This window comes from Musa acuminata, chromosome BXJ2-6 (assembly GCF_036884655.1).
Source record: "Musa acuminata AAA Group cultivar baxijiao chromosome BXJ2-6, Cavendish_Baxijiao_AAA, whole genome shotgun sequence".
Classification (NCBI taxonomy): Eukaryota; Viridiplantae; Streptophyta; class Magnoliopsida; order Zingiberales; family Musaceae; genus Musa; species Musa acuminata.
The window spans coordinates 3,917,161-3,934,289 of NC_088343.1; the positions used below are offsets into that span (position 1 = coordinate 3,917,161).

At 38.1% G+C, this 17,129-nt stretch overlaps 2 protein-coding genes across 2 annotated transcripts; one reads left to right on the forward strand and one right to left on the reverse strand.

Annotated features, from left to right (window-relative positions):
• The first annotated feature begins 497 nt into the window (after positions 1-497).
• LOC135614291 (36.4 kDa proline-rich protein-like) lies at positions 498-1,565 on the forward strand. Its single transcript, XM_065111483.1, has 2 exons — positions 498-1,358; positions 1,434-1,565. Exon 1 carries the CDS (start codon positions 581-583, stop codon positions 1,346-1,348), a length of 768 nt encoding a protein of 255 aa, XP_064967555.1. The 5' UTR covers positions 498-580; the 3' UTR covers positions 1,349-1,358; positions 1,434-1,565.
• Positions 1,566-10,999: 9,434 nt separating this feature from the next.
• LOC103986826 (uncharacterized) lies at positions 11,000-15,802 on the reverse strand. Its single transcript, XM_065111484.1, has 6 exons — positions 15,668-15,802; positions 15,531-15,584; positions 11,898-11,967; positions 11,727-11,809; positions 11,297-11,361; positions 11,000-11,201 (listed from the first exon to the last, which is right to left on the reverse strand). Exons 1-4 carry the CDS (start codon positions 15,764-15,766, stop codon positions 11,760-11,762), a joined length of 273 nt encoding a protein of 90 aa, XP_064967556.1. The 5' UTR covers positions 15,767-15,802; the 3' UTR covers positions 11,000-11,201; positions 11,297-11,361; positions 11,727-11,759.
• Positions 15,803-17,129: the final 1,327 nt, after the last annotated feature.

Sequence of the window (17,129 nt, forward strand, 5' to 3'; positions counted from 1 at the left end):
CTTAACCGTAATCTCCGACGCAGAAACTATTCTTCATGGCTTTATTCTGCGTTGTTTTCTTATCACAGATTTAGCACTGTTCATTACTTCCTCTCAAACTTAGACCGAAACCTGCAAGTCCTTCGCGACTTCCACGGCGAAAGAGGAATGAGATGATCTGAGAGTTGACTAGGTGATAGATATCCCGCATGTACACTTGGCACCAAACTTACAAGTGCTTCCATGCCGTTGCAGTTTAAGCGAGAGCAGTGATGCTCATAAGTTCAATAATTATTCTTGTTCAATTTCTACTCTTTTCCAAGTTGATTTATTTGATAATTTGAATTTAATGGCTACCTTAGGAACTATATCATGTATATAAGGGATGCATATGGAATTTTACCTAGTATGGTTTTACCTTATAACTATATCATGTACATGACAAGGACCATATCCAAGCTCTAGAGCTTCTTCCTCCTCATGATGGTCACAAACCCTACCCTCCTGAGGCCTCTATAAAATACACCCAACCCACCTTCAAGCTCTGCGCCCACCTCTCTCTCCTTCAGTCCTTGATTTATTCTCTGCTCTTCTTCCCATCATGGGGAGGCTCATTGCAGCCACCCTCTTCCTCCTCATCTTCACACTCCTGCATTCCTCCCTTGCGTGTCCCAAATGTCCATATCCCACTCCCTCCATCCCACACCCTAAGCACCACCCGAAGCACCCTCCCAAGGTGAAACCCTACCCTAAGCCCAAACCTCACCCTCCAAAGCCACCAGTAGTTGGCCCTCCTAAACCTCCTCCGGTTGTCCCACCACCACTCCCACCTGTAGTTGTTCCCCAACCTCCTCCCTATGTGAAGCCTCCGCCTGTGCCGCCCGTTGTCGGTCCACCCAAGCCTCCTCCGGTGGTGTACCCCCCCGTGCCGCCTGTTGTCGGTCCACCCAAGCCTCCTCCGGTGGTGTACCCGCCCGTTCCGCCCGTTGTCGGGCCACCCAAGCCTCCTCCGGTGGTGTACCCGCCCGTTCCGCCTGTTGTCGGGCCACCCAAGCCACCTCCGGTGGTGTACCCACCCCAGCCGTGCCCGCCGCCGCCGCCGCCCAAGGAGACATGCCCGGCGGACACGCTGAAGCTGGGAGCCTGCGTCGACCTGATCAGCGGCATGATACCCATTCGGATCGGGGCGGACGCCAAGTCGACGTGCTGCCCGGTGCTGCAAGGCCTGGCAGATCTCGACGCCGCTCTGTGCCTCTGCACCACCATCAAGGCGAAGTTGCTCAACCTCAATCTTGTGCTGCCCGTTGCGTTGGAGTTGCTTATTGGGTGCGGGAAGAGCCTTCCTCCCGGTTATCAATGCCCTGCTTAGACTCCAAATGGTATCTTCTTCTTAATCTCGTCTTCCTTGTTGAACAATTACAATGTAAGATCTCCCCTAATCGTTTTTGTTGCAGGTTATTTGGATCTCGGAAAGAGAATAACTCTACGGACAGTCAGAAGTGAAAGCTTAATAAGCTTACTACGATGTTCTTTGTCTAGTGTACTTGTGGTGTGAAATGAACGTAAAGCTGTGTGTTCCTGCTGTACACTGAGTTCCCATGCATGCATGTCTGATACAACTTCTCGTGTCTACGTATAAAGAGCTTTCTCGTTCTCTTCTTAACTCGCAGTGTAAGTCGCGGCCGACGGTGTCGCCGCGCATCAAAAACAGCCAACACTAAACTCACGACTTAAGTCGTGGTACACGATGCTACCACAGACCGTCAAGAACAATCGACAGTAAAGAAAGAATGCACGTTGTTTGTTCATGGATGATTAGGAGACTCGGATCGATGAGATAAAGAATGAAAGGAGATGCTACTATAGCCAATATGTGGATGAAAGCAGAGATATAGATCTCAGTGTTTGTCTTCGATTATTGGAGCATTATTACTACGTGCCAAAATATAGATAAGATTGCAAGATCTTTCAACAGTGGATGCTCACGGGAGTCTTGAATTATACGACTCTCACTGTTCTCACCAACATAGACAGATCTCAAACGCAAGAAGAAAAACTTGGCTCTGTTGCATGATCTTTTGATGTGATAAATTCCCATCAATTTTGTATTGCTAGATGCTATCTCCAAAGTGTTGGGATGACTCGACGAGGTCCGAGCCTAAAGGGAAAGCATATCGATCCGACATGACCACTAATATGAGAGTCTAGAGAGAGGGGAGACAGATTTGACAACCAATATTATCATTTTGTGCTACAGTGGCATCCACATGTCAAGTTGGGAATGGATAAGATTTGCCCTTATCTAATTGTCATTTGGATATGAAGAGAACCTTTCCATGGATCATATTATTGGCCTATAAGTCATTATCCATAACAATGTTGGAACCATGAGTAAAGCTAATATTTGTTGTGTAAAGAACTATTAGTCTTTTTGGAGTCAATAGCATTTGGATCCATGAGCACAAACTAATTATTTGTATGTATACTTAAATATACCTTGGTTTATATGCATTAAGAATCAAGAAAAGATCAAGACAAATCTCCAAAACAGAAAATAAATTCCTAAATACTAGAAAATTTTAGCCTAAACTTCCTAATTTGATGAATATTAGCAAATAATCATGACTATTACCGAGGATCCAAATGTCATGAAATTATTTCTAACATCAGCATGATTATTTGCTAATATCATGCCAACATATTTTTTATCATTGCATTTGAGGTTAAAGTTGAGACGATCCACAGTCAAATATGGTCCAGTTTTTATTAACATTAGACCACAATTGAGCTTAAATGGGTTCAGCCAGAACGCTTCTTTGACTGTCAGTCGAAGGAGATCGGAGGCCCAACCCACAACAATTGACTCAGGAAGACAACGGTTCGAACCCAAACCGGCGAATCATCTTTAAACCGATCCAAATTGAACCGGTTCTATTAGAAGTCATATTAGCTTTATGGGCTCATCATCCATGTTGGGTTGAGCCGAATCGAACCGACTAATGATGAATAAGGTGCTCACTAATTTTATCTAAACTCGAACCCTACTAACTATGTTCAATTGAGTCAATTCGACTACCTAATAACAAGTATTATACATGCAAATCTCTCCGTATTTGAATAACTTAATTTTTTATGAGAATTCAATTAAAGGTTACGATAAAAAAAATATATTATCTCATGTAATTAGTCTCATTTAGTATTATGATTTTTATATTTTTCAAAATAATATTAGGATCTATATATTTATAAAAATTAAATATCAAGATTTTATACAGGGTTTAAAAGATAATTTTATATGGTTAAAAATCAAAAAAGAAAAGAGGAGTTTTGTTGGAGGAAGGTTAAATATTTTTTTTAAATATACGATTTTAATATAATTTTTAAATGTATAAGGATTGAATTAATTATGAGTATAATTAATAATGCGTCCAAAATTACATGGAAATAAAATAGTGTCTGTTGGAAACACACGGTGTACCGCCCTGCACATGCGTGCACGTGTGGCGAGGGCTAACGTTAAGTGGGGTGGGAGGTGAAGAGATCCACACAGGGTAAGTGGAGGGGGTGCGTCTGCCGTCACATGGCTGTCCCCCTCGCGGCCCACCGATACCGCCCGTTCCGGCTGCTTACGGGAGACATCACCGTCTTCCATGGGCTTCTCACTGTCTTCCGAGGTGGTGGTGCTACGTTCCCCATGGCGGGGAAGGGTGGAACACCGGGTTCTGACACCGTCCGATTCCCGCCGCGCACTAATTCCGTAGCTCCCCACCACCACACAGAGAGAGAGAGAGAGATGGAATCCATGTTTGTCTCTTTCCTTTGTGGAAGGGCATGCCATGGAAGCATTTAATCATCAAGTGGACATGGTAATACTTGCATGACTAATTACTGCCTTCATTAAATTACTCAGTCCATTTACTTTGAAATTGAAACTTTTTTTTTAATTATAGTTAATATTAAAATTTAGGTTATTTTTGTTTCATGATTAGAAATTTTCTGATAGATAAATATGGGCAAATTGTCGACATTTTTTGGTGGCATGCATTTCAAGGCCCTTTAAAGAATAGGATAAAATCATTGTATAAACATAGATAGATGGAGTCATCAATTTTCAGTACTTTACTCGTTTCCATAAATCATATAATCGAACTTAATTATTAGACTATTAGAAAATATATATTGATTGATAAATAAGAGTAAACTGTAATTTTTGATGGATTATTTTTTTTAGGTTTCCTATTTATCTCTTATACAAATAAAAATAAGAAGAAAAGGTGAAACAAAGTTGGATGAACACAAACATAGTATGTATTTTAAGATGTTTGGTAGTGAATAATGGTGTTCATGATGTATGGATCTCATGGTTGGGTTAGAGACAGCGTATCTTTACCGACATGCCTGGCTGGAGCAAACATGCTTGGCTGTGACTTCGTCCTTTTAGGGCTTAAATGAGAATTTATGGGATTAATAAGTCCGGCCACCTCTTGGCCACTATCTCAACCAACCCAAAACCTACGCATTTTTATATGCTGCGTGTCACGTTAAAGAAGGACATCACTTTTATTGGATTAACAATTGCGAGTTGATGGCCCTCAAAAGTCTTCCTCAGCTTTCTACTAAACCTTCATGTTGGATGTGTCATTGCTGTGCTGTTTGCGTCTCTTCTTTTTTCCTTGTGAAGAAGAGGAAATGGAGGGTAAGAATGGAGTGTTGTGTTCGTGCCTATTATTCTTCTCGGGATTGGGACCTTCATTTGCACCCAATCCCATGAACCCTTCTTCCCCTGTCTCCACTCTATAAATAGCCTCCCCCCTTCCCTCTCCCCTTCTCATGTTTCCTCTCTTCTATCTTCTTCTTCTTCTTCTTCTTCTTCTTCTTCTCTGTGTGTGTGTGTGGGGAGGTCTGTGTATGTGAAGTCTGTAAATGATCCTCTTTGTAGTTTTCCACAGCTTTCTTGAACTGCATCGGTTGCTCTATGACGGAGGCTTAAGCTGCGGTTCAATAAAGCTGTGGGAAGTCACAAAGAGAGACCAAATTGAGAAGCGTATGCATGGAAATCTTTCTGCTGCTTTCTTTTTCCTTGGCCATGTGATGTTTCATGTAAAGGAGGATGCATTCGCAGTTCTGGTTTTTGTGCTTGGTAAGCCCGGTAAGATAGATAAATAACGAGGTGAAAGAGGAGGTAATCCCAGTTTCATCCGTGTGAATGATTTCCGACTCGGTGATCTTTTACTGCATGATCGATCTCCCACGGTGTAATTGAACGAGTAGATGAAGTTTCTGTGCTCCGAACCCCGGCAGTACTTTCGATGGATCAAATGCGTGTGCAATTTATGTATGGATGTGTGTTCGTCTTCCCTTCATGATGAAACTTCAAATCACCGCCTGCTCACCTCCTCCTCCTCCCATACTCCCATTATTCTCACGCATATGCGAAGCTGATGGAAGCCTGTTCATGTGTATCCTTATTTGGGTTTGTTCTCGTCCTCCATGAGTACTTGTGAGCTGAAGCAAACTTCTATTTGTGGCCATACGGTCACACGCTCCCCCAGTGAATTTTCTTTTCATGTTCTCCCCTTTACGTTTGATGAGTGGATGTGTCGACGAAGACCATCCACTGAGTCCCTCTGACATGGATTACCATCCTCATGCACAGTGCAAGTCTTGGCCTTTCTTGCAGGCTTATTCAACCATGGAATGAGAGCTGCCTGTGGGGTTCTGAGAGACTGATGAGAGCCGGTTCTGAGCACAAAGATTGCATGCATCCTCCTTGTGCTTGCCCAGACTCCGTTTGCTCAAGGACTTCATGTCAAGGTAACAGTGGGTGCAGTTGTGCTGTTGGACAATGGAGGCCACTGAACCATCATACCCTCTGTCCCTTGTGCTGCTTCTCTCATAAAACAATGAAGCAGTCAGACCATGTCCTTTCATCAAATGCGACTCGAATTCTCAAAAGCTAGCAGCCAAAATTAAAGATTGATGGGTTACTTTTGTGTCTTTATGATCACAGCATGTCTGCTTGATGTGAACACTAAAGCTTGTTCATAAGCTTCAGAAACCAAAAAGAAGTTTGATCATTCAGCAATCTTGATAGAGAGACTCTCTCAACAAAAGATAGAAAAGTTGTTGAGTGGGCAGGTAAACTACCAAGCTGTCATCATTTCATCCTTTAAACTTCATATATATATATATATAGATTCATCGTCAGGTAGCTTCTTGTCAAAAGGTAAGTTGGTGAAGTGTGATGCTGATCTACTGTTTCCAGTAAAAAGACTGCACAAACTTTCTCTACTCACAGACATGAAACTTGCTGGTTGTTCACTGTAAGTTTGGAAACCAGCAAGTGCCACCCTAGAGCAGATGCTAGCAAACATCCACACTATCTTAGTTCTAAACTTTAATCATCACCATAAAAATATCCAGCATTTTTCTTGTTTAGATTTTTTGAGCAGATTCCTTTTTCTATATGATACTTGCAGATGAGAGTGGTATAAGATGGAGCAAATACTGGGAATATGGGGCTGAACTCCCACTTAAGTGTCATCATGTCTGGTTCTTCCAGTAACCTAATTTTAATCTCACTGCAGCATCAGTACTGCAAGACCTTCTGGCACTTGAAATGAGTATAGACATTTATCTTTCTTCAAATTGATTGCTTGCTGTTCCTCTTCAATTCCATGTTGGATCTCTTTGGTGACCCATATAGCATCACGTGAACCATAATCCATGAGCCACGAAGCAATCAATGCACAGCATAAACAAGTCAATGCACACCATCCAGTGTGCCTATCGATAAGAACAAGTAAAGCCAATTTGCACACATCAGTGCAGCTATCAAATTTATGATCATGCATATTGTTTGGGAACATGTCTGGGTGAAATGTCTCGTTCAGCGAGCAGCTATTTTTCTCCTCATTAAATGATGTAAAGGAAAACTTGCTGATGTTGGTGGCAGGTCAAGAAGTGCAGCCTTACGTTTGCTTCCTGCACGATGGACTTCTGGGAAAGCCGACAAGCACCCACCTGATTGATATTGTGATTGACATCTTGATGTAATAATGTAAAATATTATTTTTAGTATCATCATTTTTTCTGCCATTTTATTTATTTATTTATTATTCCCTCCCTTTTCTATTGACTGTTCCAATAACAACGTCAATTAATCTAATTACAATGTTTTCAACCACAGCAATATATATATATATATATATATATATTAGACAGTAAAAATACACTATAACACAGTGTAAAAAATTATCAACATAACATTTTTATAAAATTTGTATAAAAATATCATGTTATAATATTCTTTTGATATTTTTTAAAACACTACAACACAATACAAAATATATTTCAAGTAATTAGATAAAAAATGAGACACTTCTCGAAACAAAAAAAATAAAAAATCGAAAATTCACCATTAATTATTTTATATTTAATATCAAAATAGCTAACCATCAGTTGAAATTTATATTACTACTCTATAGAAACTTGTCATGATGAAAGGAATACAAGTACATTATATACATATATTTTAATAATTAAAGTAAATTAATTATGACCACAACTAAAGGTGGATTAACTTGAATATCCTATATATATATACACACATCATTAATTCCATAACAACCATGCCAGTAAAGAAATGCGTGACGTCACCCGAAACAGCATCCTTGGGCCGCAGCCCAGTCTTCTTTTCTGTTAAGAGTCCTTCCCGCCTCGCCCTCTATAAATAGCAGTGGTTGCTCGGGAGATTAGACCTTCCATTCCCTCGGTGACGACCGAAAGAGGAGAAGGCGAACGAAGAGAGAAGGTCGGGGAGAGGCTTAGGGCATCGATATGTAGAGCGCCATGATCAAGGACAAGGTTCGCCTCCTCCTCCGATCTCTTTCCTGTCTCTCCGACTTCGATCTCCCCTCTTCAGCACCGCCTCCACGAGATCCTTGGCCACTCGCCCCCTTTCCCTTTCTGCGCTGTCCTCCAAAACCCATACCACCGCCGTGCCCTAGCCAACCATCTCCGATCTCCATTGCTGTGGCATCCTCCCGCGCATCGACCTCTGCACTCGGGCGCTTCGCTTCCGAGGCACGGAGCTGCAACGCATCAACGTGGTATTACTCCTTTTCTCCCTTTTCCACTCGACGTTCTTGACGATCTTTCTGCTATTTTCGTGTAGAATGAATTAGATGCTTGTTCCTGTCATTCTTTATTCTTGTTGTTCTTGGAGGAGATGTGCCGTTGGGGACCGTGTCTCTTGATCTTTCTATTTTTCCTAGATCGATCTATTCATTTATATCCTAAGTATGATCCTTCTGTGATCTCCATTTTGGGAGAAGATGGAGGGGTACCGACCGAGGCAGTGATCTTAATTGATCTTTGTACTTCTCTGTTCTGGCTGGCCGTGTTGTGGATCGGCAATATATGTTATTTGAAATTTCAGAGAATGATGCAGCAGAGAAACTTAATGAGAAAGTGTTCTTCTAGTGATCTCGTCTAGGCTGTGTTTCATGCCGGCACTGGGTTATCTGCAATATCTCTTCCTTCTTTTGTCGATTAAAATTTGCATGATCTTAATACTTATTAAGTGTTAAATACACCAGATGCTCTTATTGACTTTCTTGAATCACGATGTGTCTTATGAGAGGATCCATACGTTCTTTGGTGTTGTCTAATATCTTTGGATTATGTGGATTAGGTTATCTGGATACTCAAGATTTGCTTTCATTGATCCTATTATGGACTATTGATATTGATGCCATTCTATCTAGTTATCATGTAATCTTAACGATGATTATTGTGATTTCCCTTTTGAGCAATAACGTAGGTTATTTGGCCATGGAGGCATTCATCTTTTGTCTTGTCTCCATCTGTGCCTATCAGCAATAGGTTATTTGGAAATTGAAGAAAGATGCAGCAGAGAAACCTACTGAGAAATCTTGATCTTCTAGTGATCTTATGTTATTGCTTTTCATTTCAGCACTAGGTTATTACTGGTTTTGCCTTTCATTTTTGGTGGTCTGACTTGGTCTAGTGTGCTATTGCAGTCTGTCATGCCGTGGTAGTATCAACACTATTGTTGATCTTTCTCAGTATCTACTCTGCATGTGTTGAGAAGATTCATACGTTCTGTAATGTTGTCTAGTCCCTTTGGATCACATATTATTGTATCTAGTTCTTGTGTACCTTAAAGGTAGTCTTTCTGCGATTTTGGTTATAAATAGCCATAATATGGATCAGGGACTGTTGTTAGGGTCAGGAATATACGCGGCATACTAACTTATTTTAAAATCTTTCATTGGATGATCCTATTATGGACTACCTCTCTGATGCTATTCTATCTAGTTATCATGTTGCATCCTAAAGACGATTCTTATGATCTCTCTTTTGGGCAATGATGGAAGGACACCCATGGAATTCTTTGTCTTCATCTCTTTTGTAGCTGCTTGTGGTGTGAATCAACAATAGGTTATTCAAAATTTCAAGAAAGATGCAGTAGAGAAGCATACTGAAAAATCTTGATCTTCTAGTGATCTTATATTGTCGTTGATCATGCCAGCACTAGGTAGTCTTGTTGCTAGTTCTACATCTCATTCTAGATGGTCTGACTTGGTCTAGTGTAATATTGCAGTCTGTTATGCTATCATATTATCAACAATATTGATGATCTTTCTCTTATCTACTCTGTGTATATCTGTTGAATGAATCATGCTCTTCCTTTCTTTCTTCAGTCATGTTGTTCTGTGAAAAGATTCATATGTTCCTTGATGGTATATATCCCTTGGATCATATACTATTATTATATCTGAATGGAACTTCATCCTTTTATTCCTCCACTCCCACTATTAAATCAAATACATGCTTTCATTATTCCATACGCAGAGGATTTGATGTTCAAAATATCTTCTTTCTTCTTTATGAAGGAAAATATACAAAGCATTTGATGGCTCTGTAATTCACATGTCATAGTGTGACCTTTTTATCTGGAGTTGGATCTTCTATTGTTCAGAGTGAGTTGCTGCATTGGAGGGTCTTGCCAAACACTGTTTTAATAACATGACTGTGTTATTATGATTCTAAAGCTTATTTTTACGGAAATGGACACAACTTTTAAGGATCCGGGTTTATTTTGTTTTGTTTCGGAGATTACCGAAGAATGCTTGAGCTTTAAAGGCTCTTTTATTTATCTTTTGATGAAACTAATACCAATTTCTGGATGATTACTTTCACACAGGAAACAAGGTTAACCCAAAAACTGTCTTTATATCTTTTATAATTTTGTGATTGTTCCGGAATGCAGTTAAAGATATACCTTTGATTTTAGAATGTTTTTTATGTAAGGTTCTTACATTTACGATTTTTTTGGTGAATACGTAGTTCCTCCGATAGATATATAGCAGGGTTTTCCTACAGTCGCCGATAGATATATACCAATATGTCAGCCAAAATAACAAGTTCAACAATATAGCCAAGTTAAAAATTTAGAACTGCACAAATAGCATATAGAATTTTCAAAATATGTAAGTGAATCACCTGAGTTGACATTAGCAAGAATTAAATAGTGAGTAACACTTCAATTGAACCGTGTAATGGATCTCTTTTACGTTGGAGTCAAAGCATGATTTATTCGATTTAAAGGTCAGTTGCATACTTTTGATTCAACGTAAGGATTACAATTTCTTATCATGTATCTTTTTTTCTTGTCTTAGGATATTTTGTATCATGTTTTTTCTTTTGGGGTGCCACTTGGGATTCATTTCTTGCTGAACGAGAATTTAAGACTAACGATATAACTTTCTTTTTTCTCTATAGTTTGTGACATCAGTAAATGACACCATTTCAGATGTTGGGTTTCTTATGTTGGGCTTTCTCCTCCGTAAGTGCAGATCGGGGCTTAGGGGCGCAGCAAGGCAAACGAGGCAACAGCACCTTGGGATGTATTGCCGGATAGCCGCGTGAAGCGTCATTCAACTCGATTTCAACTTAGATTTTCCGTTTACATTTCAGTAATTATCTGAAATACTAAAAAAATAAAAATTCTTTATAATTTGAATGTCATCCAGAAAAATTAAAATATTGTTTTCATCAGGTTTTTCATCAATTGTTTTCTATTCCGTTTACTTTCATGAATTGAAAGTAATCCTGTTGCAAGACCATAAAATCTGTCTTAAAACCAAACTGTTCAGCATGTTCAAGTGATACAGAATAGCACTTCCAGCAGATATCTGCGTTAAAAAAAGGGGTTAAAAAAGTGAGCCTGCCATGAGATCCGATCAAAATATTGCATTATTCAAATGCAACAGACGATAATGAAACATACCATTATGCTTTTTTGTGATCCGAATTATGGGATCCTAAGGATTTTCTTTTCCAACTGGCATTCAACTGAAAACAAAATTTAGATCATTTAAAGCAGAGAAACAGCACGTGCAAATTATACTTTTGTCATATTAAAGATTCATCTAATGGAATCCCACTTTTCTCGGAACAAAAGTTCACCTACTCAGATTTATAAAGCAACAACTTCAGCTTATCAGAACAAAAGTGCATATCACAAAAATATAAAGCAACAACTTCACCTACTCGATTTATCGGATGTTCTGATATGCATTGCAGAGAAATTAAAAAATTTATTGATTCAATTTCTAAATCAATTATTGTAATAGTTTCAATTTGTATCATCAGCAAGTTGGACACAATGACCAGCACTAATGTAGGGACAAAGAAAGAAGTTAAAGACAGGAGCATACCTTGCGTGCTGTTACTTTGTGTTCTGGGGGGCATCAAATAGCATTCAATTTTTGCAACCGAGATTTGGCCAAATCAAGTTGTTCTGACCATCACACAACTAAAATAGTAAGAGTGCAAGAGGTACCACGAAGACTTAATATGAAAGTACTCAGGATTGCATGGAGAGTTACTCTGTTCAGATGCTATTGCTGTCTTGATGCTTCGGCGAAAAAAGATATTGCCACTCTTCTGGTATACTGCCTGTGGCCAAAAGAGTAGTACATTTTCCCATCAATTTTCCACAAATATCACATACAAGCAGGTAAAATTCTTTGAAGTGGGAATTGAAATTCTTAACAAAAGCTCATTAAGGAAATGTTGCACAATCATCTTTAAAACTCTACAGTACATGTGAAGAGAAAGGAAGACAGGGAAAATGAAAGACGTTTATCTTTCATTACGCAAGATTGATGATATGCACATTAAACCCAAGTCTCAAAAGATTCTATAAAAAATCTTGGATATGTAACAACCCATTGCTATTCTCTTCAACTGCTCAAGGCCCATAACGATACGCATCCAAGGTCTTCCAAGCCATATTGATATATATTAAACAGTCTTATGTACCTTTTTTATTATAACAGTTCCAAAAACAAAAAAAACTATATACTGGTAAACATCAAGGCATCACTTCATATATCAGTAAATGAGTATGACACTAAAAAATCATAATATCTCCTGTCTCTTACTTGGGTGAACATTATTTTTTGAGCTATTCCGATGATATAAACATCATCATAGAATTCTGCATCTCAAAATGTTCAGGTAAGAGAATGCTTCAGAAGACAAAGACAAGCATATTACATAAAAATGGAGGTCACATCCAACAATGACTAACACTCTGAGACTAGAGTAGATATAAAGAAGAAAGTTACATATTAATAGCAAATGACACTGCATCAAAAATTCCGGAGTGTCTCGGAAACTAACATGAAGAACACACAGAGGAATGTAAAACTTTAGCACCTCTATCTTGACCCACGTTATGGATGGAATAAGATGTGATATCTGGAAGTGAGTAGTCACCAAAGTATATTACATGCTGAAAATGGTTATTAGGGAAGCTTTAGACAACAAGTACTCATGTTATTACCAATTTTAAAAAAGAAAAATAAATATGTCAATTTAAATAACTTGAGATTCCTAGTCCATTATCCGAGGACATGCAAAATATTCTACATGTTAAGTTGTGTGATCAACAATTTTTTAAATATAAAAAGAGAAATGAAATAATCTATTATCAAAACAAAAACAATTGAAACTGCTACATATGATAGTGAAGAATGCTAAATTTGGGAAATATGGTCTTCTGCAAGAATATCACAGCCTAGAGTCCTAAGAGTTGACAGCTGATGAAACAAAGCTCAGCTAAATATTGGAGAAGCAATGATCTATTATTAATTGAAAGAGACTTATTTGCTAATTAACAGTGAATAACAGTCTATGACTACCTGATCAGATAAGTGATATAGCTATGCATTTACTTCTTTATTTCCCAAACGAAGCCACTTGACCGTGCTTGACACGAGACACATGCAGACTGATAAATCAACACACTCGGACAGCAAAGACAAGTATTCATTTGAAAAACCCTCAAATATCCAAATGTACTTATTAATCAACCAAAATTTCTCCACACTAGGGACGTAAAACTAGTGTCTCATTGATAGTTAAATCCATATCATGGAATTTCTAGCATGACTTGATAAAGGTCCATGACATTATTGGAACTGCATCCTACCAGCATTCTTGAAGGGGGAAGATTTTGAAACATGGCCAAGAAAACATCACGTTGTCCAAAAACATTCATCCAACTCGAGCAATAATGAAAATATAGAAGATTCTCTCATCATTATATTATCGAACATGATAAGATGTAGTTCAATTTGGTCCTATATTAGCCTTCTTGACCAACCGCAATGCCCATATATATGTCCATTTAGCATGGTCGTCAAACCCAGGTTGGTGCAGCAGTTCAATGTCATTCCAGCAGAATTCAGCAAAAGATGCTCAATTCAGCATGGTATAAAGGATTTCCAGCTTAGTACAAGAATCTCTTGGTCAAAAGAGGACTCTTACATAGTTTTGAAGAAGCAAAGCAGGTCTATCCAACTTTGAAGAGAGTGAACAGTCCATTTCTAGTGAGGGGAAGAGTGGAGAAATCCTTCCTCAGGACTCCAAGGTAATAAAGGGAGGGCTAACCAAGACACCTCACCAGCAATTTTCAATTCTTTCATTATTTTCATGCTGCCAATTGATACTAATTTTTGTAGCCTATTTAGGGAATATTTTCAGTCTGATTAGTTTCCTAGAATTTTGCTAATGCATCATATAGGCTAGACAAGTTCTTTTACCATTAGGATCATGTTTTGAGAGTTCTGGATGACATTTTTTAACAGATTTTCATGAAGTGACGAGATTATTTTTCTCCAAAAACCCCTATAAATATGACAGCCATATACCTAGTAACTCATGGTTGGAATTCTCTATTTTGTTGTAATAAAGCTACTTAATTTCTGGCTTTTGGGAGACTCTTTCCTCTTAAAATTGAGAAAAGGCTTGTTTCAAGTTGGTAATTATAACAATGTTACTTATAGCTCCAGATGATAAAGAGTATATACACTAGACTATATACTGATTTTGCAGGTTACAGGTAACAACTAACATATACACAAGTCACCTATTTGTATCTTTGATTTAAAATTCAAAGCATGGAAGTATGATACATTCTGAGACAATATATAACCATTAAGAAATAGAGTGAAAGCTGAATTGGTAATGTCAAGGTGCTTCACTGTCACTCGAATCATGTCTTGATAACCTGGGTGTAGGTCCTACAATGGCAACGAGGCCACGAATTTCTTAACGTTCAATTAAGTATGACAAAGAACTGTAATAGCAGCAAGACAATCTTGTTGAGAAAAACAGGATGCATAGAAAAGTCAAAATTAGTTTAGGATAAAATTATATGTCGCAATAACTGGACCTCTTAAGAAAGAAGGCAAAAAATGAAAACAAATTAAGATATTATACATATTAGAATGCCTTTTTTTACAAACCAAGCTGAGATATACAAGGAATTCAGAGAACTAATAACATTGATGAAAGCTTTTAGAACGAAATAAAAATGATGTGTTCCAATAAATAAAATATTTACAGGATATGCTCATACACACAAATACATGTATATGTGTGTATATATACACACACACTCAATTCAGACTGCGAAAAAATAGCACACAAAAGCCACCTCTAACATGAAAGCACAGGCAAATATACATGACTAGATTTGATTAAGTAGTTTTGACAATGCTACTAATCGTCATGGTCAACGGTCTCATCATCTACAGAATTGCATCGCCCTGTGATCTAACATAACAACCCTAGATAATAAGGCACTAAAACGGGCATCGGAACCCAAGAATCACATGAAGAACTTATGGCATAACAAGAACCACAAACGGGGGCAACAGAAGCCTTGAATCACAAGTTGAAGACGGTTTTGCCTCCCACACGACGCACTTTTACCTTAGTATCTTCAATCGACGTAATATGAGTTACTTCAAGAATGCGAACCCAGAAACAGACCAACATTAGAACAAAATAATAGCGAGAAAATTCACATAGAACTAAACGGCAAGAGTGAAGAAACATGGATGTCAAGTTTCAACAGATCGATCTAATTCGGGGGCAAATAAACCCAGATCTCGCGCAAAGCAAAAGAAGAAACATAACCCAGAGGGAAGAAAAGAGGAAGAACGTACTCGGGAAGGCTGGAGGTGCTCCAGTTCACTGATGGCGACCTCATGGCCTCGAATCTGCAAAACAAGCCACGACGAAACCCTAATCAGGAAGGAGGACGAGCGCACTAGAGCCAGAGAAATCGCTGATCCGGACCCACCTTTCCCTGGAGCTCCTGCTTTCCCTCCTCGTCGGCGTTGTCCGAAACGGAGGAGGACTTGGGCGAAGGCGAAAGGGAAGGCGACGAGGAAGAAGCCATCGCACCCGACCTACCCAAGGCAAGAAGTCGAAGTAGAGAAACGGATCTCGGTTATCGACCTGCCGCCACTTATATAGGAATTAAACTAAATCGGATTTAATGTTATTTGGGATCCATTCGTGTTTCGAATTTACTAGGTATGATTACCGCCCTAGTTCCAAGTAAACGTCACCGTCTTCAGATGTTAATGTGTCTCTATGGGGTGCGTTATTTGGACACCGAACTAAATCAAATCAAAATAGGGGCCTCGATGTGGCGAATCAGTAGTTCAACAGTTGGTTTAGCAAGCAACAAGTCGAGCCCTGATTTGAAATGATCACATAGTCATCAGTATAATTGTTAGTCTTAATGTGGGGATTGCACTGACATAAATCCATAATATCAAACTTGAATTGATCACATAGTTGTGATCAGTATAATTGTTAGTCTTAATGTGGGGATTGCATTGACATAAATCCATAATATCAAACTTGAATTGATCACATAGTTATCAGTATAATTGTTAGTCTAACTGTGGGGATTGCATTGACATAAATCCATAATATCGAACTTGAATTGATCAGAATAATATTTTTTTAATAATATTTATTATTACTAGAAAATCACTGGATATTTTTCATTAGTACTTTCATTTTGTTTTTTCTCAAATAGTATCATTAATTTAAAAAATTCTTAAATTATCCCTAAAAAAATTTCTTTATAAAAGTGTTTTGATCATTATAATAAAAACACCATGAATAATCTAAATAGACTCATAACTTCAATCGAATCAATTATAAGTCTAAAATTATGACATCGTAATGGTATTACAATGACAACCAAGAACATATGATATGATATTATTTACAGTATTTTTCATTTATATTTATAATAATTTTACTATATTAATAAAATACTATAACCATTATTGAAAAACAAGCTAAATGAAAACACTGTAACTGTTGAAAACTGAAAAAAATTGACAGAAAAGCTTTTGATGGGTATTTTGGGTTTTTTTAAATTAAATGTATTGTTTAGAATAAACCAAAAAAGAGGTACCTTTTGAAAAAATCCAAAATATGAGTATTATATATATATATATATATATATATATATATATATATATATATATATAATCCCCAATTGAGGAAATGTAGGAGTGAGGATTTGATTGAATAAACAACAGAGGAGATTGCAGACATCACTTAGAATAGTAAAACATATTAATCTATTCAATTGGTTTCTTCTTTGATGATATTTGATATGTGTTGATATGAAGCAAAGCATGAATACCAATCACTGGTTCTGATGCTTCATCCGTCTCTACTGAGGTAAAAGAAGTGAAGTAACCGAGAGAAGAAAGGGGGAGACAACAGCCATCTCC